The 26046-nt window shown below is 30.5% G+C and overlaps 2 protein-coding genes and 1 pseudogene across 4 annotated transcripts; 2 read left to right on the forward strand and 1 right to left on the reverse strand.

Moving 5' to 3' along the window:
- Positions 1-5251: 5251 nt before the first annotated feature.
- LOC106335554 (ETHYLENE INSENSITIVE 3-like 1 protein) lies at positions 5252-7855 on the forward strand. Of its 3 annotated transcripts, none has more exons than XM_013774105.1 (2): positions 5252-5548; positions 5883-7855. In XM_013774105.1, the coding sequence occupies exon 2, from the start codon at positions 5926-5928 to the stop codon at positions 7639-7641; it is 1716 nt and encodes a 571-aa protein (XP_013629559.1). In that variant the 5' UTR covers positions 5252-5548; positions 5883-5925; the 3' UTR covers positions 7642-7855. The 3 variants fall into 3 exon arrangements, with proteins under 3 accessions (XP_013629559.1, XP_013629560.1, XP_013629558.1); XM_013774106.1 differs by having other exon boundaries at positions 5252-5536; positions 5890-7855; XM_013774104.1 differs by having other exon boundaries at positions 5253-5536.
- A 7461-nt stretch (positions 7856-15316) lies between these two features.
- Positions 15317-17641, forward strand: LOC106328446 (COP9 signalosome complex subunit 2-like). The gene is made up of 9 exons (XM_013766889.1): positions 15317-15496; positions 15630-15801; positions 15872-16112; positions 16192-16266; positions 16334-16468; positions 16547-16734; positions 16854-16922; positions 17002-17092; positions 17175-17641. The coding sequence occupies exons 1-9, from the start codon at positions 15487-15489 to the stop codon at positions 17511-17513; spliced, it is 1320 nt and encodes a 439-aa protein (XP_013622343.1). The 5' UTR covers positions 15317-15486; the 3' UTR covers positions 17514-17641.
- A 4421-nt stretch (positions 17642-22062) lies between these two features.
- On the reverse strand, positions 22063-23469 carry LOC106334155 (annotated as a pseudogene).
- Between the last annotated feature and the right edge of the window lie 2577 nt (positions 23470-26046).

Here is a 26046-nt window from a genome sequence, read left to right on the forward strand (position 1 = left end):
CCCACCGGCTTGGCTTTCCGAGTCGGTAGGACCTTATCTTAGTTTAGTTATTATAGTTGTCAAAAAAAAAAAACGGAATAAATTCTGAGTTTATGTAGAAGATTTAGATTTTAAGTTTAAACTATTATATTTGAAGTTTAAATTTATGATATAGAGTTTGGTGTAGTTTAGGGTTTAGATTTGAGATTTGGACTTAACTTAGGGGATTTGAGATTAAGTGTTTGGAGTATATTGGTTTAAATTTTAAAAATATATATTTGAATTGAAAGTTTAAGAATTAATTTCTAAATTTTAAAAAGATCAAATTAATTGTTTTGTATGTAAATTTAAATTTAGGGTTTAAGTTTAGGGAATAGTGTATAGAAAAGTTTTATATTCAACCTCAAAAGAAAAATGATAAACAATGGTTTTTTTTTTAAAACCAGGATAAACCACTGTTAAAACTGAGCTACATAAATAAACTTTGCAACATCACCCAAATAATTTTGCGTTTGAAAAATTACGACATTTTTTATTTGTTAACCTTTTCAATGCATCCATCACGAACATTTAGTTTATATATCTTCATAAACGGAGTCATAGCCTTTAGTCACATAGTTGTCACTATGGTAACAATAAACATAGTTACAATTATGTCACATTTTTTGTCTCATTTATTTTTGTCATATTTATGTCACTAAATGCGACATAATTTGGTTACGACATAACCGGTCACAATATTGTGACTAAATAGCTACTCTTTTTTGACATAATAGATCAGTTACAAATCAGTGTATGTTATGTCACAAATATGTGACTAAGAAATCTAGTCTCATAAAATCGTAACAATAGCTCATTTTTCTTGTAGTGAATGGATAGAACCTCCCATTGGAGGTGCTCTTAGAGACTCCTTTTGTGTTTCGTGTGTCCTGTGTCAAAATTGCAAAACAAAGAGTCAAGGAATCGTGAGGCAAACAGAATTATCTCAGCTTATTTGAGCTTAAGGTCATTAGAACCTTTTTTTGGTGTTTCATTTTGTCTCGGCTAAAGGTCATTTGAGCCTTTTTTAGGTGTTTCGTTTTGATATTAAGACTTATAGATGTTATGAACTGTGTCTTCACTTCTCTCCTGCAATTGAAATCTTTGGACAGGTTTGGTCACTTTTACAGTTCTTGTGATCTTGTACACAACAACATATAGGCTGTAGTGAAAGATGATTCATTTGCATACATACAAGGTTTCAAGCTCATGTTCTCTTTAGAGTACTGAATAGCAATAATTTTGTTTTCTAACATATATGTCTTAGTAGTTAACGATCGACATAAGCAAATGTTAAAAAAAAAACAAAACAAAAACAAAAATTATCGACTTAAAACACACAAACCACTTGAGCATAACAAGATTTACGGTCGCAAACGAGAAGAAGCAGCATGAGATGAAAAAAAAAAAAAAAAAAAAAAAAATTCAGATGTCAAACTCGTTTGGGTTCGGTGGACATAACTCAGTCATCGCTTTCTCTGCCTTCAAACCCTGATTTCTTTAGACCCTTTAGATCCTCTGCTCCATCTGTTAGATGACCACCATCTTCTTCTTCGTCGCTTCTTGGTTTACAAGTTTGAGCTCTTACTTCCTTTAAGCTTTTTGTTCTTATTGATCATTGTTATTTTTTGTCAACTCATTTGGTCATTGAGGTGTTGAGAATTAAGATTTTGCTTCTACAAACTCTGTACGGAATGTTGTATCTTAGTTTGTTTTATATTTTCCTAATTTTATAAACAGAAACAATAATTTATAGCAAAAACAGAAAATAAGAAAAAGATATATGAAAGCCGTGATGTTTTTCGGTCATTTAGTGAAATGCTGCGTTTTATACTTAACGACAAATCACAGTTTTTAACGTTATTGTAGATGGAGGTGTTGATTTGTTAAAAACACTGACTCGAGGGGTATATACATTGAGTCATTAATTGACCGGTTCTACCTGAATGAAACATACTTGAGGGGTTTTTAAAAAACTCATAATCTTTATAGCTAACAATACATCAAATAGTTATGATTTTCTGTAAACTTTGGAGTTTTTTTGGTTTAGTCTAAATTTTGGTGGTCAAAAAGGAAAACAATTGCGGAATTCACTATTTTCACAATTTTGTTGATGTGAGTTTGAAGAAACATATAAAAAAACAAAAATATATTTTTTCTCAAATACACATAAATATTTTTATGCTGCTTACTTATTTTTTAAAAATAATAAATTGGCTTTTCTTTTCGAATTGTTTAAATATAAAACTTAAGAAGAAATGTATTAAAATCTATTAAATTTAAGAAAATAAAATAGTTATATTTTATGACTTGTTTTAATATAGTAACAAATATATATTTTTTTAAATAGTAAAATTAGTAGTAAAAATTATAATAAACTAATTTTTCATTAAAAATATATTAATAAATCACTAAAATTTCATTAAAAATTAAAATATATTTGTTACTTTTCACTGAGTTACTGTTCACGAAGTTACTGTTCAGTGATTTACTATTTAGTTTAACAATGTCATTTTTCCAGAATCCTCTTGAAGTCTCTTGAACTCTTTTGAACTCCATGGAACTGTCTAGGGTCAATAAATATATATAAATATATATATTATGTAATTAATATATATTATAAAATAATATGTAATTAATTATAAGAACTATATTATATCATCCATATATATATTGACATTAAAATGGTTGGTACGGTTAAGAAAAAGCACACGGTTAATGTAATCTAAAACGTAATTTCAAAATAAACATGTGAAAAGAAAGGAATTAATTATTTTGTGTCGAAGATAGAAATTTTAGAATTTTCAAATTTCCAACAGAAAAATAAAAAATAAGAATAAAAGTAATAATAATAATAATAATTAAATGATCACTAAATTATTAGGTATCATGTAAGGTAAAGCCGGAAATCAGTCTAAAGACATATGTTTCAAATTAATTTTGACCAAAATTTACAAGGGTCAATGAACCCATATTTTACAAGTTGCCTCCGCCCCAGATGGAAGTGGTGGAGAAGAAGAGGCGGCAGATGTATTTGTGAGAGAAAAATGACAGAAACCGACTTATGATTGAACCAAATAAACAACCAAATTGTTAATAATATCATTTACTAACGTTCTACATAATAACTATAATAACTTTGACAAAGAGTTCTTATAAATGGGAACATCATTCTCTACTATTTTATAAACCCTCATAAGAAAGAATACAATAGTATTAGAAATCATCATCTCATTTTCTTTTGATCGAATCCAATTGATATATGTATTTTATAGTGTTATAAATTTAAAACACTATAAAAGATTACAATTCAATATTAAACAGCAAAAATACTAAGAATTCGATCATTTTTAGTTATATAATGGAAATTTAGTGTAGTCAACATAATCATATTCACACTCAACTCAACGAAATTATATCTTTTCTGAATACCAATCCATGGAATCATGCGCATAGCACACGCCTCCCCTAATAAAATAAATAATTAACTGAATTTCTAGGTGTTTACCAAAACAAAATGGCTTCTTACAGTTTTAAACTTAGAAATTTAACTAGACGCAATTTGTTGGTCAACGGAAAGTTGTTGATACGTTTTCGCAGCCATCAGATGATAGGCGGCAAATAAACTATAAACCGTTGGATAGACAAATTATTGATACCATCAAAAGTGGGTTTCAGTCTTTATTATTCTCTTTCAATCTTCTTTTTAAAGCTTGTTCAAAAAGATTCTCAATTTTGAAATTTGCAAAATTTTATATTTGAAATTTAAAAGTATCTTTTTTTCAAAAACAAAATTTCAAACTTAAATTCAAAATTATCTGTATTTTATAATATAGTTCTTATATTTTTTATAATTAATTTAAATTTATAAAACTTTTATATAAAACTAGAAAATATATTAAATATTACATATATTAATTCATAAAATTTTACACTAATATATAAAATTATAAATAGATATACATTATTAAATAGTAAACTATGAGCAAAATACCACATAATTTCATAAAATTATTTCCACAGTGTATATATGACCAACTAGTGCATTTCAAAGAAAGACATGACTCTTTTTATTTTTATAAATGGAAAACTATAGAATGAGTTATTATCTAGTTGATGGTGTATGCCTAAAATAGTCCACTATTATTCCAAGAATTCATTATTCACATGGCCCAAATGAAAAAATTAGAAAGAAACATGTAAAAAAATACTTGGAATGTGCATTTAGAGTATCGCAATCAAGATTTATAATTGTGGCCAAACTAATACTTTTTGGAGTAACATATAACTTCTTGTAAAGCCCTTTATCAAAAAAAAACATATAACTTCTTGTATTATAATATGATAAAAAGGAAGAATATATTATTGATACAAAAATTAAAGAACAATCGGAATACCCAACGGTAAAAGTCGAGATGGCAAGTGATGATGATATTCAGTTTTAGGAATTTTTAGTTTGACACAAGCAAATTAAAGACCCAGAAGCTCACATTAAATTTTGAAATGTATTAATTGAACACTTGTGGTCCAAGTATATTAATTCTGAAAATTAGTTTTATGTAATCTATTTTCATAATCAGCACGATGTAATTTATTTTTCAGTATTATTACAATGTAGTATATTTCTACTTTTTAAAATTTATCGATTATAATCTTTATTTAAGTTACAATGATCAATAATGAATAATTAATAGTACTAAATTTATTATAAACTGAGTCATTTAGATTTAATAATACAATCGTAAAATTTACCAACCATTAAAAATATTTTTATTGGTTCTCTTAATAATAAAATTTACTTTTGTATTATAAGTAAATACAAGATTTTAAAAAGTATCATTTTAGCATGCATTTTTATTTTTAATAGTATGAAATGTTAATTGTAACCGACCTAAAATATATACCTAAATATATAGTTAAAAACAAAAATATAAAATGTAAATAAATATTATAAACTAAAATTACAAAGCTTTAATAAATATAAAATTTAAAGTGATAAAATAATTATTTATAAATTATCAATAGTCTAAGTTTTGAATTATTAAAATTAAATTTAAAAAAAAAATATTTTAATGTAAAGTTTAGCGTTAAGATTGAGTGATAACGGAAAATAAAATATAACACCATAAATATTAAATTTGGTTTTATTTCAACTTCACATTTAGTGGTTGACTGTCGTCAATCAATAGGCCTATCAATCAATGTTTGTTTTAAATTAATTGTTATAGAAGAAAAGGAGAAAAAAAGAAGATGAAACGGTGAAACTTTAATCTTTAAATCCCCCACCAGCATAGCATCTTCCTTTCTCTCTCGCTCTTTCTCATCTACGGACTCCAGTGATCAATGTGTCTTTTCTCTACATTTGATCTTCATTTGACTTTTCTTCTTTCCTCGTTCATCTTTCAAAACCGAGGCTTCGACAAAAACAATCATCACTTCCTTATCTTCTTTCTTTAAAACCCTCTGCAAACAAAAGCTATAGAGAGAGACCACTTTTCTCTATTTGCAACTCTTTCAGGCAACACTCTTGGTCTTTTGCTGCTCTTATTGTTTCTGTTTATGTTGATGCTTTTTCAATGTTTTCCAGATTTTTTGGTTTAATTGTTATCTAAGTGTAGATGAGATAATTACTTTCTAGACTTTTTTAGTTTAGTTTGATGTCTTCTTGTCAAATCAACTAAAAAGTTCTTTTTGTTGTTGATATTTTAGTTTTTTTTTTTTCTAGGTCAATGAGCTGATTAATTAGTTTTGAATTTAGTCTGCAATTAATTAAGGCTTCTCTTCTTCTGTTTACTTTATAAATCTGATTGTATACATAATTGACTTATAGGAAGATAAAATAAATACTAATAATTATTTTTCAGGTAACAGAAGTGGATTGGATCTGGTGTGGTGTGATAGAGAGAGATGATGATGTTTAACGAGATGGGCATGTATGGAAACATGGATTTCTTCTCTTCGACGTCTCTTGGAGAAACGGATGTGTGTCCATTTCCAAAAGATCATCCAGTGGTTGAAGATGATTACACAGACGATGAGGTGGATGTTGATGAGCTGGAGAGAAGGATGTGGAGAGACAAAATGCGTCTAAAACGCCTCAAGGAGCAGCAGAGCAAGTGTAAAGAAGGAGTGGACGCGTCGAAGCAGCAGAGACAGTCACAAGAGCAAGCTAGGAGGAAGAAAATGTCGAGAGCTCAAGATGGGATCTTGAAATACATGTTGAAGATGATGGAAGTTTGTAAAGCTCAAGGCTTTGTTTACGGTATCATCCCTGAGAAAGGCAAACCAGTGACCGGTGCTTCTGACAATCTGAGGGAGTGGTGGAAAGATAAAGTCAGGTTTGACCGTAATGGTCCAGCCGCCATTGCCAAGTACCAAGCAGAGAACAATATTGCTGGAGGGAGTAATGATTGTAATAGTTTTGTTGGACCAACACCACACACACTTCAGGAGCTTCAAGACACAACTCTTGGATCGCTTTTGTCGGCGCTGATGCAACACTGTGATCCTCCGCAGAGACGGTTTCCTTTGGAGAAAGGTGTTCCACCGCCGTGGTGGCCTAATGGGAGAGAAGAGTGGTGGCCTCTGCTTAGTCTGCCTAGTGATCAAGCTTCTCCTCCTTATAAGAAGCCTCATGATTTGAAGAAAGCTTGGAAAGTCGGTGTTTTGACTGCCGTTATCAAGCACATGTCGCCTGATATTGCGAAAATCCGTAAGCTTGTGAGGCAATCGAAATGCTTGCAGGATAAGATGACAGCGAAAGAGAGTGCCACTTGGCTTGCCATTATCAACCAAGAAGAGGTTGTGGCTCGGGAGCTTTATCCCGAGTCATGTCTTCCTCTTTCTTCTAAGTCTGTGGGAAGTGGATCTCTTCTCATCAATGATTGTAGTGAGTATGATGTTGAATGTTTTGACAAGGAACAGCAACAGAGTTTTGATGTGGAAGAGCTCAAACCTGAGATAGTGGTGAGTATGAATCGTCCAACAAGCTTTGGGATTTGTAGAATGCAGCAGTTTCCTGTAAAGGAAGAAGTCGTGGCCACCGTGGGAAACTTGAAGAGGAAGCAGAACAATGATCTGAATGTGTTGATGATGATGGAGAGACCAGGTTTCACTTGTGAGAATGGTCAGTGTCCTCACAGCAAAATCAATCTTGGTTTCCAGGACAGGAGCTCAAGGGACAATCACCAAATGGTTTGTCCATATAGAGATAATCGTTTAGCGTATGGAGTGAGGCCAGTAGTTGTATCGCAACAGTCACAACCCTTTCCTCAGCCAGTCCAACCCATCGACCTATCAGGCTATGGAGTTCCGAAAAATGGGCAAAAGATGATCACTGAGCTAATGGCTATGTATGACAGAAATGTCCAGAGCAGCCAAGCTTCAAATCAAAGCATGATCATTGATTCAACAGCAGCTCAGAATTATCAAGAACAACAGCTTTGTTTCAACCGCAATCAGATGTTTATGCAACAAGGGAACAGTGAGATTAACAATCAGTCTCAGATGGTGTTTGATTCGACCTCGTTTGATATTTCATCATTCGATTACAAAAATGACTGGCAAGCCGGAGTTATGGAAGGAATGGGGAAGCAGCAGCAAGATGTATCAATATGGTTCTGAGTTTAATCTCTTCTCTGCAACATTCTTTCTTATTAACTGTATAATTAAACTCCATGTTACTTAACTTCTTGGAGTTTATATTCTATTGGCACCAACGCTCATCTATATTGTTGATGATGATGAAGCCATCTTCTTTCTTTTTTTTGTGTGTGTGTGAAGTCATTGAGTCAGCTTATGTTTAATAAACTCATTATCATTTGGTCATCTTTGTCAATGCTATTTGAAAACAATGACAATTGAGCTGTAAGCTGTTTGAATCTTGGTTTTAAGTCCCATGAAAACTCGTATAATAAACATGAAAACAAGATAAAAATATATGTAACTTTTTGAAAGAAATAATAACTTTGTTGTATTAACTTTACAAATAAATTAAAATAGGCAGATACATATATTTATGCATGAGTAACCAAAATGAACAGAAAATTCTGTCAATTCTGTTGGTTGTTACTAGTAAAGTCAATTCACAATCAATATTTTAAGAAAAGAACACATGGGTCAGCTATATTGTTAAGGTTATAAAAAGCATATTTTATAATATAAGTTATCTTTTTCATTGCTGTATAATAATTTTTTTTAAGTCAAAACATCCATTAAATAATATTTTTTTAATAAATAAATAAATCAACAGGTAGTGTAAGGTTTAGCTAAGAATTGTCGGCTGCTTCTTCTCCACAGGCAAATTGTAGTATAGTTTTATCCACATTGTAAAACCCCAAAATGGATATTTATAAAATAAGGGTGAGAAAAAGCAAAATGGTGAGACTGGTTTTGGAGGAAGAGAAGACAAACGTGGTTGTCTCCTTTGGTTGTGGACAGCCCATGTGATGTGCTTAGTGAAACCCCACCACTCTTTCAGACTTTTCATCGCCGAATCTGACTACATTCATCCACCCGTTTTGTTTGTTTATTTCTTTTTATTATGCCTTTCATGTGATAGCTAGATGATGCAGAAATAAAGAATCTAATAACCGACTTTTAAATCTTAATTGATTCAATAAACATGGAAAAACAGCAAAATTGCCACACACCAGAAAAATGTCAATGCAAAAATACATTTCTAAAACATGATAGTAGTGTCTTGGCTAAATTTTCGAGAGCAAAAAAGTAGAAATGTGAACCAATCTATTCTACTAAAATAGAAATCACGACTTTTTTCATGTGTAATTTTTAAGTTGGACCACCCTTAAGAAATTTTATTAAATGTATTTTAATAAGACTAATAATATATAGAATCTTTAAACTACTTTAATCATAATATCTTTTAATATCTTTTTATTTAAAATATAAATATATATATTAAAATTTCAAAAAATCTGTTTAAAAAGATTTTAACAAGATCTTAATTTTCAATAATTATATGTATATATTTACACTAACTTGTAATTAGTATTAAAATATTATTATACATTGATATATTCAGTTATCGTTTATAAAATTAAAAAAATATATTCTATTTTATTTTTATCTATTATATAATCAGAATCAATCATATTAAAAGAAAATTATTATGTTCATCTAAATATTTTAACAATATCTTAATTTTCAAAACGTTTATGTAAATATTTTCACTAATTTCGTAATTAGTAATGAAAAATTATTATGCATTAATATATTCAGTTATCGTTTATAAATTAAAAGTTAAAATTATGTCTTACTTGTATCTATTTTATAATCATAATCAATCATGTTAAAATTATTATATTGAACTAGATATGATAAAATTATATTAAAATGATAGATTTATAAATTTTATTTTCGTAAATATAAAATATTTATGTTAAAAATGTAATATGATGACATAACGGCTTAACATTAGCAGAATATATAATACATGTATAAAAACTAACATATCTTACACTTTTGTATATACAATAACATATTATGTAAAATGAATAGACGTAAAAATATTGCTAAAATAAAATCTAGTTTTGAAGGGTAGGTAAAAATTTAACATAAATTGAATACAAAATAATTTTCAAATATGGTCATTTCATACATATATTATTTTGTTTAATAACTAAATGCAAATACAATAAGATAAATATATAATAAGAAACAACAAATACATGTGACACTTTTAAACAATTGGTTATTTTCAACACGTAAAATATAATTATTGTATTTGAAATAGTTATATAAAATTTTAAATAGATGATTAAAATTAAAAATATAAACCATTAATGATCTAAAATAAATATATATACATATAAAACTGAAAATAAGACCCGTGCTAGATATAGTATTTCATTATAAAACGTTTCATAAATCTCAAGTTTACGTTTGAGATGCAAAACTTGTAGCTATTAATTTTTTTTTTTTTGAAAAGTATAGCTATTAAGTATTAGGGAAAATTCTATACAAATACATCAACTAAATTTTTTTAAGTTTTTTAATACTCCACGTCTTTAGCTATTCGATTTAATACTCAAACTATTTTTTTTTTCTCAATTTAATATATTTCCTTTTAAAATTGTTACCATTTTAATATTAAAACTATGTTTATTTTAATCAAAAATATTTATAAGTGTTAAATTTTAAAATATCTCTAAAATTAAAAAAACAATCTTTAAAATGTCAAATTTTATATTAATAATAGAAGTATCTAAATTTTGGATAAAAATTAAAATTTTGAAAATTTATTTTTAATTTACTCTTATACTTCATGAAAAAAACTAAATTTGAAATTTAAACTAAAACTAAAGCTAATATTATATTTTTTAAAGACTACCGACACTTTAATTACGTTTATTCCTAAAAAATAAAAGAAAATTTGGATTCTAAGATTTGTTTTTGAATTTTAGAGATTTTAAAAAAAAAATTGAAACGTAATATTTTTAGATTAAAAATCATAGTTTGATTTTGCTTATTTTAATAAGTGTATTAAATGAGTAAAATAATTAGTTTTGATATTAAGTCAGGTAGGAAAAAATTGAGTACTAAAAGCTTAATGAAATTTAGTTGGAGTATTTTTATGAATTTTATTCAAATTTTATTACTTGTACTTAAAGAGAAAACATGGAATATTTGTAGATAGGATGGTTGGTGCATGGTATGTAGTCTAGGTCTAGCAATAACTTAGTGATGTAAATGCAAGAATTAACATACAGTTATCTCTACAGAGATATAAGTATTTAATAGGATTTCTAAAAGTGAATTTATAAATATTTTTTAAACTATACATTCAACGAGATCAAGATACCCTTGAGTTATTGTACTAGTCTCACACATCATAAAATCGAATACAAAACCTTAGAACCTCTAATTTTTACTTTTTGTGTTTTCACTTATTTTAGAAAGTTATGAAACCACATTTATGCTTAGAATACAACTCTGAGTGATAACCCTAATACATAGGTTATTCTAGGTTGTTCAATCATAGATCACAAACTGTTAAGTCAAGGAATTTTTTGATCTGGTTCAGAGTGATTGATTGTTCATATTCAATCACGAGTTGTTGGGGTTGTTTGAATTCTCTGACAATTCTTTTTCTGATCATCTCACTTGAATCGATTCAAACCTGCAATGAAACTGATTTGTTTTAAACACTAAGTGTTTGTTTATGTAGAACTTAGTTACTGTCTTTTTTTTTCCTGTGTCTCAGGTAACCATGGCAGGAGAACATGAAGAAAGAATCATCACTGCTAATAAACTGTTGCTTGAAACAATGACTGTCAGAATGAAAAAATGATGGATTCCATATTTTATTCCTCTCGCCAAGAGATAGATTAATCCATGAATCAAAGGCAGAGGAAATCGAGATAAGAAGACCCTTGTTTGAGACAGAGCAGTTCTGTTATTAGCAATGAAACTCCTCAACAAAGAAGGTTTGAACGAGACAAGTGGAACACTGAACGAGACAAACAATTTGAGAAAAAAACTATATTATTCACCCTCGGTTCATAAACAATTTGACATTAGGAGATCATGTCCGACCAGTGAATTTGGTTCATCTAGCAAGACACCAACTGTTTCAGAAAGGAGAAGACAATCTCTAAACCGGCTATGGATGTTGGACAATTCTGTGATAAAATAAAGAAATAGTTTTCACAAGTGTTTAAAGATTGGGAGGAACAAATCAGAAATACCAGAGCAACACGTCCATCCTTAGGAGTACCAAACCAAGAGCCACTCACTGCCATCTAAGAATACAAAATCGCAGAACCGGAATCAGCACGCCTATCCAAGTGGATCAACCCGAAGTACCAATTACTATCATTCAGAAAGAAAAGCAACACCTTATAGACGTCCTGGTTACTTTAAAACAAGACATGGTACAGGAGGAGACACCCAAGGAACTACAAACAATTTGTGGAGTGAAGCATCTAACTGTCTTTGATCCATGTAATTTCCAAAAGACATTCTCGGGTACTTTTCTGATCGATCCTTTTGTTTGGAAACAAAGTAAGGAGCAGTGAAGCTGTTGAGGCATGAAAAAGGTGTGAAACATGTGATAATTGATCCTGGAGGAAATGTCTGGAATCACAGAATCAAGATCAAATTGATTGAAAAGAATAGAGCAGTAGAAACATTTGATTTTTGGAGATCTCTCATTTTCTGAAGATAAGGTGTTGCACATCTCATCTCAGCAAGTGTTTCTTTATGAAACCAATTGTATAATGTTACTGAGTACGTCCTGAGAAATGTAGCCAATTTTCCAAAACATATCAATTTTGGTCGATCCCGAGAAATGTTTATATCTGAGTTGGTTGAAAGGTTGCATACTATTTGAGGAAACATGGAGAATATATCAAGTCTACTACTCACCCATGGTGAACACTATGTTCAAGCCAAGGTCAGTTGGGGTCGTATATATTTGGAAGGTGGTCGAAACACTTACATTATCAACCATATGGAGCTATGGAAACCACCAGATTTGCATCAGTTCATGCGCAGAGATCATAAAACCATGAGTGTAATTGAAAATTTCACCAGAGGAAATTTAGTATTGATTAAAGGAACATGATAAGAACTCATGCTTTCATCTCAAATCAAGGAAAACCCGCTAAATAAAATCAGTTTTCAGCAAACTCCAAAGCATCGAAGTAAATATCTACACTCCAAGAAACCTATTAAGCCTAACTTGCTTTCTTTGGCTACATGTCAAACTCTTTTGAGGACTCCACTTTTCTAAAAGAAGGATTATAATGATGATCAGAGTACCAACAATGAATCTCTGGTTGAATTGGAGTCGGAGCAAGCAAACCTCGTAAGCTGTCTAGCAGCCAACTTTGACCTAGGATAATTATATACCATAAAATAGATAAAAATGATTGTTTAGATTTACATACCATAAAATAATTGTAAATAAACAAAAGTAATTGCATTGACTTATTTGCTTGCACCAATTTAATTATATATATAATAGTTGGTTACTCAATTATTCAATATATATTTATTTTATTTATAATATATATAAGAATGTAAAAATAATATATATATATATATATAACGTCCATTTCGCGCAAAGCGCGGTTTTTAAACTAGTTGGATTAGTAAAAAAAATATTAAGGCAACAGACAAAGATGGCTAAAATAAATATTCTGAATCATAATTTTTTTTGGTTTCATTTGTACCTACGTGTGTTAAAAATATTTTACATCAAAACTATGTATGTTCACAATATGATTAATACACACATGTTGATGGTAAAAATAAAAATAAAATCAATAAATTGTGAGAGAATAATAATAAGAAATAAATAAATTTATAAAATCACTGAAATACCTTACTATTTTTAAATTGTTTCTTTCTACCCATACCATAATACCTACTGAAAAAATAATTATGAGAAAAATGACACAAAAAATTATTATGAATATAAGAAAAGAAAATCATAAATTTCTTACCACTAATAACTTAATACCATATATTTATAAATATATTTGGCATTATTGTCGACAAAATAAAATTTTCATATAATTGTGATAATTTATTTTCTCTCTAACTTAAAATTTTACAAATGTATTACTAAGACATAAAATATTATATTTATCTTAATATTGCTACTACATTACTGTCCAAATTCAAACTATCTAATATTTGTCTAAAAAATAAAATTTACGTATACAAATTTTTTATTTTTTAAATTTAATTAAAAAAAGATTCTATTATATTTAACTAAGATATAAGATTTTCGGTAGAAAGTGAAAATGGAACAATTAGAAGATAAATATTTAATATGTGGTTTTGATTAAGGCTGTAAAAATTGTTCCGGTGATCTTTCTATCATTAAATGTCTAACTGGTGACCATTATAGAAATATTAGGGATGAGTAGGGAAAAAATGTTAGAGAAACCAAAAAGAAGATTATTTCTTATCACTTTTAAGACATCTTATATGATGATTCTGGTGATGAAATTTATCACGATTCTGGTTTTTATCCATCGATTCATTTATGGTAGTTTTCTATTATTCTATTTTTCATGAAGAATGCGCGAAATCTGGGTCCGGTGGTGGTGAGTGTTCATCGTAATATGGATATTCATGTTCTGCGTTCTTTTCAAACATCACTTACGGCATGTCCGGAGCATTACCACTCAGTACATAATTTTGTATTTACCAACCGAAACTCTGTTACATGGCTGTTTTAGTGAATTCTGATCTCGGTGCCGGTGTAAGACAGTTTCCTGGCTGTTCCACTCTCACATTTTTCATCTCCGTGGTGAAAATATCTCACTGCGATGTCAGTTTAACAAGATATGTCAAATTTTGATTGGAGTATTGCTTGTTTATCGCTGTAAATGGTGTTTGGGTATAAATATTTGGGATCCAGGAAAACTATCAGAATTGTTAAAGACAACACATTTTTTTTTTTTGGTAAAAAGACAACACATGTTGAGATCATGAGTAGAAGATCAAGCTCATAAACAAATGAAGCTTTTAAATTATATATTTCGGATACAATATATTTGATATCAATGTAATATCTGGACTATTGTTGAAACCATAGAAACCACCATGGAAAAAAACGTCATTCTGGAATGGAAGATGTGTTCTCTTTGTTGTAAGGCGATACTCTCTTTTGATCGTTGCAAGTTGGTCATCCCAGTTTTTTATTTTTCACTACTAGAGAATACATATATACAGTACAACATCTATAAATTAATAATTTTTATAAATTAATAAATTTCACCCGTTTCAATTCGAGCCGATTCAAAATTTGACACAAATTGATAAAATAATAAGATAATATTTTTTTTAAAAAAATCTATGTAAATATATGGTCCCATTAAAATGATAAATTAATAATTTATATGTATACATATTTTATATAAGTAAGACCTATTATTATATTGTTTGTTTTATATTCACAAATGAATTATTTTTATATTTTTTTAACATTTAATAGATTTTTGATGAGATTTAGTAATGTTATATCTAAAACCAAATTTAAATTATATGCAATATCTTATTATATACATCAAATAATATAATAAAATTTATATAAATGTCAAATTTTAAAAAATAAAATTTATTGTCTATGCACTAAAATCAAATATTTTTCTTATCTTAAAATAAATATATCTTAAAATAAAAAATCTAAATCAGAAAATTTTGTAAATTAATATTTTTATAAATTAATAAATTTCAAAGTATCAATATTATTAATTTAATTAGAGGTTTTAAATTTATTCATTTATTGTCATAAAAAAATCTCAAAAGAGGTATAAACGGAGGAGAAGTCGGGCCCAATAACAAAAATCCTAAACCACACCGTCTTGTTCCAGAAAAACCCTTTTGCCCTACTTCTCCGATCGAAAATTCTACTCTGCTTAGCCTTCGATGTCTGTCCGTGACTAGCTTAATCTTCGAATCCCGTGTTGGTTTCTTCTTCATCTGGTCGTCATGGCTTCAGGTCTTGTTTTTGTTTACTTTTTTTTCTTACAATCTTCGACTGTGAACCGTTCAGGGTTCGGGGAGTTCCCAAAAATAAGAGTTAAGGTTTTAAAATTGATTTAGTCTTTTTTTTTTTTTGTAAAAATTGGTAGATGCTGATATGGAGGACTATGGATTCGAGTATTCGGACGATGAACCGGAGGAACAAGACGTTGACATTGAGAACCAGTATTACACCGCCAAAGGTATGGTTGAGGATGAGCCCGAAGATGCACTTTCTGAGTTTGCTAAGGTTGTTAAGATGGAACCAGACAAGGCCGAGTGGTAAGATCCCAAGAGAATACTACTCATTGTGTTGGCAAGAGTTGAAATTGGGTCTATTTATTTTTGTCAGGGGTTTCAAAGCGCTTAAGCAGACCGTGAAGATTTACTATCGACTCGGTAAATACAAAGAGATGATGGATGCCTACAGAGAGATGCTTACATATATCAAGTCAGCAGTGACCAGGAACTACAGCGAGAAGTGTATAAACAATATCATGGATTTCGTCTCTGGATCTGCTAGCCAGAACACTGGCCTGCTTCAAGAGTTTTACCAGACCACCTTGAAAGCCCTTGAAGAGGCCAAGAATGAGGTTTGGGAAACTGTTTTTTCCTTTTTTGTATATGCTACTACCGTTTCTTGTTCTTATTTGTTTGGAGATTCTTTCGCAGCGACTCTGGTTCAAGACGAATCTAAAGCTCTGCAACATCTGGTTTGACATTGGTGAATACAGACGGATGACTAAGGTATAAGCTTGGTTTAGTTTCATTATGCTTAATATGTACAATAACATCATATTTTATTGTTTGCCAGATCCTGAAGGAACTACATAAATCTTGTCAAAAGGAAGATGGAACTGATGATCAGAAGAAAGGAAGTCAGCTGCTTGAGGTCTATGCGATTGAAATTCAGATCTACACTGAAACAAAGGACAACAAAAAGCTCAAGGTTTCGACTTCTTACCTTTTATTGTTGCATATACTCTTCTTGTCTTTTGTGACCAAGATTCATTTTGAATGAATGCAGCAACTATACCAGAAAGCACTTGCTATCAAATCTGCTATACCTCATCCTAGGATCATGGGCATAATCCGTGAGTGTGGTGGCAAAATGCACATGGCAGAACGTCAGTGGGCAGAAGCCGCCACAGACTTCTTTGAGGCTTTCAAAAACTATGATGAAGCTGGCAACCAAAGGCGCATTCAGTGCTTAAAGTATGTCTCCTTATTACCTTCTCCTCTCTTTATCCTTTCCTATCTCATATCCTGATTGTTACTATATATATATAATATGTGATGAACAAAGCAAAACAGTATTGTTTGGCTTTGCGAAGGTATCTTGTTCTTGCAAATATGCTGATGGAATCAGAAGTGAATCCATTTGACGGTCAAGAGGCGAAGCCGTAAGTCCATTCCCCTAAAGTTATTATCATTATTTGTGAATCCCATTTGTTTCATATATAATTTGGCTGTATTCTACAGGTACAAAAACGACCCTGAGATCTTGGCAATGACGAATCTGATAGCAGCATATCAACGAAACGAAATTATAGAGTTTGAGAAAATACTTAAGGTAGTAAAGTTGAAGTACTATTATTCCTTCACTTATAGATAGAAGGGATCGTTACTCATGGAATGGTTTTGGAATGATGCAGAATAACCGGAGGACGATAATGGATGATCCATTCATCAGAAACTACATGGAAGATCTGCTGAAGAAGGTGAGAACACAGGTGTTGCTGAAGCTGATAAAGCCGTACACGAAGATCAAGATTCCGTTTATATCAAAGGAGCTGAACGTGCCGGAGAAGGACGTGACGGAGTTGCTGGTGTCGCTGATACTGGACAGCCGAATCGATGGTCACATTGATGAAATCAACCGTTACTTGCTGAGAGGTGACAGTGCTAATGGAAGGAAGCTTCACAAGGCGGTTGATAAATGGAACACACAACTCAAGTCGCTTTCTATGAGTATCACCAACCGAGTTTATTAAATTTCCCTCCACCTCTCTTTTGGATAGTCGTCGCGGTTTAACCTTTTCTGGTTTGATGTATTATTTTGTACTTAGCTGGATTTGACTGATGAGTTACTATGTTATTCTTAAAATTCAGTTTTCCTAAATCTTACTCTTGTTAGAAACTTATAACCCTCGAGTGGCTGCTATAAAACAGCGGATTCTCTATCTGAATATTAATGATCAGTCCGCTATTTGGAAAGAAGTTGTGGACTAAACTCTAGACAATAAAATAATCTACGAAATAATTACTGTCACGTCAGACTATTTGATTCATGAGTGGATTGCCACGACAGACTGTTTTGACTATGTTTACCATAATAGGTTACTTCATGTTCATGTATGTATAATATATTTTTTGGTGTATTAATTTGAGAATTCATGTGTATGTTTTTATAGGACTGTTGGGTTGTGTTGATGTATGAATTAACTGTTTTCCTTACATTGTAGTGTGTGGATCAAGGTTTGTTTTCTCTTGAGACAAGGTTTGATCAACTTCGAGGTTATGAGAACACTTTTAGTTCTAATTCGACTTCAAAAAATTAAAACTAGCCAAAGATGATAAGTTAGATGGTTTCTTGTGCTAATTTTGAAGTTTTCTGAAACATGATAACTATTCTGATATTGATAGTAATAATTTTTCTTTTTGGAACTAAAGCTTTTGAAAGGGAGTTTACTCTTGAAGGTATTAAGAAGACTGATAACATATTGGATTTTGTTTTGAAAAAGAGAGGAAGTTGTTAGCCAAACGTATGGTTAACATATTGTATAATGATGACAATTCTTTTTTTTTTCGTTGCTGCAGCAGAAAGAAGTTTTTCAGAGGTGAAACTTATAAATTTTTATCTATGATCGAGTACGAGAGACTTAATGGATTGTCAATGTTATCGATCGAAAGGAATATTGCTGAAAAGCTTAATTATAAAAACTTGATGAATGAGTTTGCGGGAAGAAAATCAAGAAAGATCATATTTCAGCAATAATGTAATGCTGTTTGATGTTTTAAAATGATTTTGCTTAACACTTCTCTTTTTATTTATTTTAAAACAGTTAATATGAAAATTTACGAACCAGTCGTTTTTTTCCTTCGCTTCTAGCTACTAAAATGTCAAAACCGGCTCTTAGTATGTGTAAAATACATAAACTATGAATGCTTAGCTCATATCTGTTTAGTTGAATAATAACTAAGTTCGATTTACCTTAAGATATTCAGACACTCTATAATTGGTAATCCCCAAAAAAGTACCAACCTATTGCATACATTCACCTCTTCCGATTCACACAAGTGGACGTTTTCTTCCGGTGTTAATATCACATCTTCTCCAACTTTTTCTGGCTCTTCATGACAAAACTGTTTTCTTTTACTAGGACGTTTTGCACCATCCATTTTCTTCTCTTCATCTTTATTCTCAGTCTTTCTTTTGCTCTCACTGCCACTTTTACACTCATTCTTATTTGTAGCCCTAGGCGTTCGGGTACCCGTTGGCATTCGGATCGGGTATTTCGGGTTTTTGGATTTTCGGGTTTACGCTTCTAGGTCCCATACTAAAATTTTATTAGTACGGATCGGGTTCGGATAATAACACTTCGGGTTCGGTTCAAAATTGTATTGCATCATAAAACCCATAAAATAATCATATATCTTTTGGATTCGGGTTATATCGGTTCGGTTCGGATATAACCAAAGTAAAAAATAAAATTTTTGAAGTAAAACATAAAGAAAAACATCTAAATTAAATAAAAATTAATCTATCACATATAAAATTGATAAAATAATAATAAAATGTTAAATCAAGCATGAAATAAAACATCATTTGTAAACAATATGTATTGTCTTATAGAGAGTAGACTTTTTATTTCAATGAGCAAATTATAAAATATTTATTGATAACTAATTGTGTACTTAAAGCATTTATTAGAATTTTAATATTTATTATATATATAATATTACCAGAAATATTGAATTTAATAATTGGAATACTTATATATATTTCAAAATATTTATATTGACTATTAATTTTGGATTTTTCGGGTTACCCGTTCGGGTTCGGTTAATAACACTTCGGGTTCGGATATTTTTTGTACCACCCTACAAGACCCGTTCGGGTATTTTTACGTTTCGGGTCGGATAACGGGTCGGGTTCGGTTCGGATTTCGGGTTCCGGATTTTACGCCTAGGCCTACTTATTTGTGTTCTGATTCACATCCAATTTCTGTTCATCCTCATCAATGTTTATATTACCATCCTTCATATTTTCTACAGTTTCATCTTCTAAAACATCATCAAGTTTAGGAGTTTCAGTAAAATTGAATTGGCTTGAGATTTGTTAATGCTTCTTCTCTTTTCTTTTTTTCTTTCTTTTTCGGCACCTCCCATCTCTTTTCTAATTCTTTCATGATCCATCTTTCTGAAACGATTAAAAAAGTAATTGGCTACGCAATGAATAAACACATATAAATAATCATGATTAGAGAAATCTATAGAAAATATGAAATCAAAAGAATTATACTACTATATAATTGACTACTTTTTTTTATATCAGCCACACACATACATAGATATAATAAGGTGTTAACTTTTTTTTTTTTAACATATAATGTGTCAACTCTTATATATATATGAATTGAAACAAAAAGAGTTAACAGGTGACAATAAGTTGTATTTTTAGATTTAATGATAAGGTGTTATCACCAAATTTATCTTCACACCACCTATTAAATAGGACATAACTTATTAGAACAATAACAAAAAAAGTCATTGTATATAATATAGTGGACTATCCATTAATTTAATGTTTACAAATAAATTATTATTTTTATTTAAATAAAAGCTACAGAATTTCCTAATATTATTTGAAATAAATATATCAATTCATAACATTGAATAACAAATATTTGATTAAAAATTGTGTATCCTTCATCATTTTTTTATTTTATATTACTAAAATAAAGTAACCATCACAAAATTATATAATAAAAGTTAAGATTTTGTGTATATGTTATATTTTAAATAATTATAAGTTACTAAAATTGTTAAAAGTCTCATGCTAATTTATTGTGACCAATGGTTTAGAAATTTTATTATTAAAAAATACAGTGATTTTAAAACTATATGAGTTGAAAGCCTTATTAAATAGATATCAAACTGAAATATACTATTTAACTATTTTTAATATCATTTAAATTTAATTATATACTGTATAAAAATCCACAAAAATTTTAATATCAAAATTTTAAAAATATATATCATATTCTAATTGATAAAATTGTCAATACTTTTACAATTTAAATTTGATCAAACCATAAAATTTAACAATTCTTTTATAAATTTGTACAGAGTTATAAAAGTATGAAATAATAAAATTACCACGATTAATTAAGAAGAAGAGGAGATGACCATTCAGTTTACAATTTCAGAAAAAAAATCCATTTAAGTTACATGAATTAGGAAAATGGTGTCAATTAAGGATAGAGTTAAACAGGGTTAGTGGGAGTTAGATTTATATAAAGTGTATTATTTTAAAAGTTGATATATTTGTTAAATTTAGAAAGAGTTGTAGAGAGTTTTTGTATATTGTGAAAATCTATTTAAATAAATTACTATAATAGTTTTAAGAATATAAGTGATTTATGTAGTATTCCCCAAATCTTGTTTCATGAATTAATTGATTAACAATAGATTTTAGTGAGAATGTAAGAATCTATTAATCAATAACACTAGACTAGAAAATTCTAAAATCGTTACAAATATAATTCCCACTAACATCCCTTAGAGTGTCACCGCGACGGTAGTAAAAAAATGTTAGTAAGTTAGGTTAACCAAAATTTCCTTTTCGTTTACTTAATTAAACTTTATCGTAAACTGAAAATACATTTGTTGAAACTTGGAAGAATTTAAGGGCCGGTTCTGCAATTACTTTTAAATTTTATAGGTGAAGAAGAGCCAGTAAAAAGATTAGTAATCTCTCTGAATTAACTGATAAGTAGATGATTGAACTGGTGAGTTTCTCACGGAGAACTCGTCTAGTAAAAAGCGTAGACAAAAATGTGCACAGGAACTACTACTTAGCACAAAAAGACAGCGAGGACCAATCAATCAAATTTTCTTTTCTCGGCAATCAAATGAGCAACTCTCTCGGTTGTGTACTCTGTTTTTCTTTTTAGATGTAAAATTTAATTAAACATGACAATTTATGGGGTTTTTTTCTTTGAACAAACATGACAATTTATGTGTATATATTTAGTTATATAAATTAAACTAATGTAGTTTGTGCCCTGTAACTTAGTGGTTTTTGTTAGTCCTCCCTCTCAATGAATGCAAACCAGCATAATACATAACAGCATAAATTAATGCATTTCCTACCGCAGTTTACACGATTTTATTCATACCATAACATTTAATCATTCCAAACGTGATTGTTTATTTCCAGTTATTAAATGATAGTGCTATTAGAAAAAGAAAAACTAATAACTTAAAGTAGCATTGAGTAACTGAACCATTTATTTGCAATACATGAAAAGTCAAAGTTCAGACTCTTAGACCAAATCGCCTCTGCCTCTGCTGATACCATGTCAAGGCCTTGAGATACTCAGCTTCGCCAAAGTCAGGCCATAGAACATTAGGAAAGTAGAGCTCAGTATAAGCTGATTGCCATAAGAAGAAGTTACTGATCCTTTGCTCTCCGCTGGTTCTGATCAATAGATCAGGGTTTGGATACTCACTACAGCTTGTCATTAACTCTTTGTCAATCATCCTTTCGTCGAGATCCTCGACTTGGATGAGCCCATTTTTAGTCTTTTCAGCAAGACGTTTGCACGCCTGTAAGATATCAAACCTTCCACTATAGTCTATCGCCATAATAAGATGCTTCTCTTTGTAGCTTTTTGTAGCTTCTTCTACTTCCTGTATCAAACCTAGAAGCGACTCGGGCATATTGGTCCGTCTCCCGATAACGGATATCTTGACTTTATATCTAAAAGCCAAACGGGAAAGTTAACATATAACAGTTCAAAAATTATCAAAACTACTGGTTGAGTACCTGTCGTAGTAAGCCATTTCAGACTTGAAGTTTTTCTCAAACATGGCCATCAAGAAGTTAACTTCACCCTGAAATGATGGAATATAAGAAAATCGTGAAATTTATGGAAAAATAAATAATCAATCGCTCATTATTTGTTTTTGTAAAGCTTACATCGGGCCTTCCCCAATTTTCAGTGGAGAAAGCAAAGAGTGAGATAGTGTTTATCCCTATAGCGAAACAGTCCATAACATGCTCCAATAATCTTCTTGCTCCGGCTTCGTGACCTTCCGATACCCTAAGTCCTCTTTTATTCGCCCAACGTCTATTTCCGTCCAATATAATCGCCACATGCTTGGGCATTCTCCCTCGCTTTTCTTTCCCTTCGATTGTACCACTACAAAATAATTAGTGTGAACAAAATTGGTTAAAACATTCATATAACATGTTGTCGAAGTAAATTAGGAACCAGTTGGACAAAATATATGTATATTGCTTATAGTCTACTGGTATGTGCTAATTATAATGCCGTTGCCATGTCATTAATCATATTCAATCCAGTTGTACTGTGCGCGTACATAGTTTTGTTAGGTTGGTTGGTTGATGACACACGCACTTGGCTTCTATGGAATTCACACTAATTATGTTGTATGTTCTAAGCTTACTTATTTTGAGATTAGCTAAGAGAAACCATTCCTTAATGTACAGAACAGAACTATGAAAATTGTCATGTAAAACGTATGATAATTAGAGCCACACTACCTCTCTTCTTCATCATTGTATTGAGAAGTTGCGGTTTTGATGAATATGATGGCTTTTTTTAAGAAGAGGGGAACACTTGGACGCCGAAAGATAAAGAGACAAGGGATGAGAATAAGAGCAAGACAAGTGAAGAAAATAGAGAGTAGAGACAACATTTTTTTTTGTTCTCAATATCTTATCAATTACTCGTCTATTTATAGATGCTTGAATGGTCGTATTCGAAGACGCACACATGATCAATGCTACGCAAAGACCGATCATACGTCACACGAAAGTAATTGAAATCTCGTAACCGACAGATCTTACAACACATGAAATTCGCTAATGGTTTTGTCACCTAGTTACATATTTAATTTAAGACGTTTCTGTGAGCTCAGATTTTTAAACTCTAGATCAGTCTAACCTTTGCATTAATTAAATCAATAGTCTCGTAAATGTGTCCCCAAAGACCTAATGTCGCAACATTATATTAACATCTGTGGAAGCTAATCGCATACATACAGTCATGCTTTAACATTTTTCTTTGCTTTTTTTTCTGTACGTCATGAATTAACGAATCTATTGCATATCCAAATCACTAAATGCATTGCGTGCTGTCTGGCCAGCTTTAAACCTGATAGCCTACTAAATCCATTCAGAAATAGGGTTTGCGTTTGTGGTGACTTGTTTACGTGGGTAAAAACGGTCAAGTCAGGGGTTACTGGTTATACTAGCCACGTGAAATATGTTTTTCAGACAAAATATGTTAGTAAATTAAGGGACAATATGTTAAAAAAACAAAGTTAGATACTAAAATCCATCCAAAAGTAGCATTTGTGGTTACTTGTTTACGGAGTTATCTAAAAGAAAAAAGTTCGAGCTATAAATAACTATAGAAAATGTATTTTTTCAAAAAAAAAAAACTATAGAAAATGTATGTTTCATTGATACTAAGGTTAAAGGCAACCGATGAATACAAAGAGTATGAATGTAATGAGACTATAGTTTAGCTATGGAGAAGATTGGATCCCTTTCTCTTGGCTTGTCCTCTTCCCTTTATAGGTCTTTGAGGTGAATCGTAACGGTGATTTCCGGCGTCACTACGATGGTTTTGCTTTGAGATATCCGTTGCAGAAAGATCATATTAACGAGTAATTCCATTGATCATAAAAATACCTTCAGAATTGCAATCTAAATCTGAGAATCATATGTATTATTTGATGATTATAAATTACTTTTCAGTGATCAAGCAACAACTAAACTGTGAATAGTACAATGATTATATCTGTCATTTCGTGATGTGTTAAAAGAAATACAGAGAGCTTTAAATTTGTTGAATTTGGCATGTTGTTGCCCCCTGGCTGGGTGGCCCAAACGAAATAAATGTCAGGTAAAGGGAAGAATGCACATGGTACATGTTGTTTCCATATCTGGTCGGTGATGTAATATTTATAAATGATATAAAAGGGTGGAGATTTTCGTATTAATAGTTAAGAATAAACAAGCTCGGTCAATTACAAGAACTAAAGATACTCGTCTAAACAGTTCGTCTCAACAAGTATCTTTCTATTTTATGGTCTGAGGTCGTCTGGGCCGAGCTCGCCTAGTGGTCGAGGTCGTCCAAGACTTTGTCTGTGATGAAGAGGCGATGTTCTCCTTTTCTGTACTTTCTGTACTTTTCTGAACGTCATTTCAACGAGTCTGACGTCTTCTATTTATAATGACGTACGTTTTGTCTTCTAGCGAAATCATCAATTATTGCTTAACGGGCCGGGCCTGATTTTGGGCTTAATTTTTAATGGGCATGTGCTAAGCCCATCTCCAACAATTCCCCCCGGGAATTGTCGGGAAATAGGGCAACATATTTTTCCTTTCCTATGTAAGTGATGGTTGAGTTTCTTTTTTTTTTTAAGTTCTTGTCCCCCATTTAGAAGCAATGTATAATTTTTTGCTCCTTTTATTACTTTTGTGCGGTCCTTTGCCTTCTTTATTTATTATTATTTTCTTTCTTGGTTCCTCCTTGCCGACATTGCTTCTCCTCTCTCTTCTTCAAAAAGAAAACAAATCTGGTTGTTTGTCGTGAGAAGGTCCGTGATGGGACAAAAATCTCTTATAGACCAAATGGTAAAAAATCTAGAGCATCCAAAAAAATCTACATGGACCAATTAAATGGAAATGGCGATTTTGTCATTAATGAAAGAGTAATATGAGCCATTGGATTGTCACATCTATGTTTTAATCTTGGCCATACAACTTCACACATGTCTAATTCTCCCTCCTTCTCTTTCTTTAATCTCAGCCACTCACATCCACACAATCTTCCTTATCTCATTCTCTCATTCGAGTTGGTAAAACTAGTATAACTCGTAAAACTAAACATTTTAAAAAATTATATAATTAGTATACAAATGTTATAATTTACACATGAAATAAAAAAATAAATATTCTAATTGGTATATGATGACAAAAATGTCATCTAATTCATTTAAGATTTTTCAATTTTTTGTTAAATTATCGCATTACACATTTAATTTTATATTATATATTTTATACTTTTAAGGTTATTAACTATATTAGCCATATTTTTATGATAATCAAACATCGAACATATTTTATAAAGCTATGATGTGAAAATATTGGTACAACCCTTATGACTAGACATATAAACAATATATATATAACTTTTATTATATATTAGACGAGTATTACTAGTATAACTAGTACAACTTCGACGTTTCAGAAATTAACAAAAC

Source organism: Brassica oleracea, chromosome C3, assembly GCF_000695525.1.
Source record: "Brassica oleracea var. oleracea cultivar TO1000 chromosome C3, BOL, whole genome shotgun sequence".
Taxonomy (NCBI): domain Eukaryota; kingdom Viridiplantae; phylum Streptophyta; class Magnoliopsida; order Brassicales; family Brassicaceae; genus Brassica; species Brassica oleracea.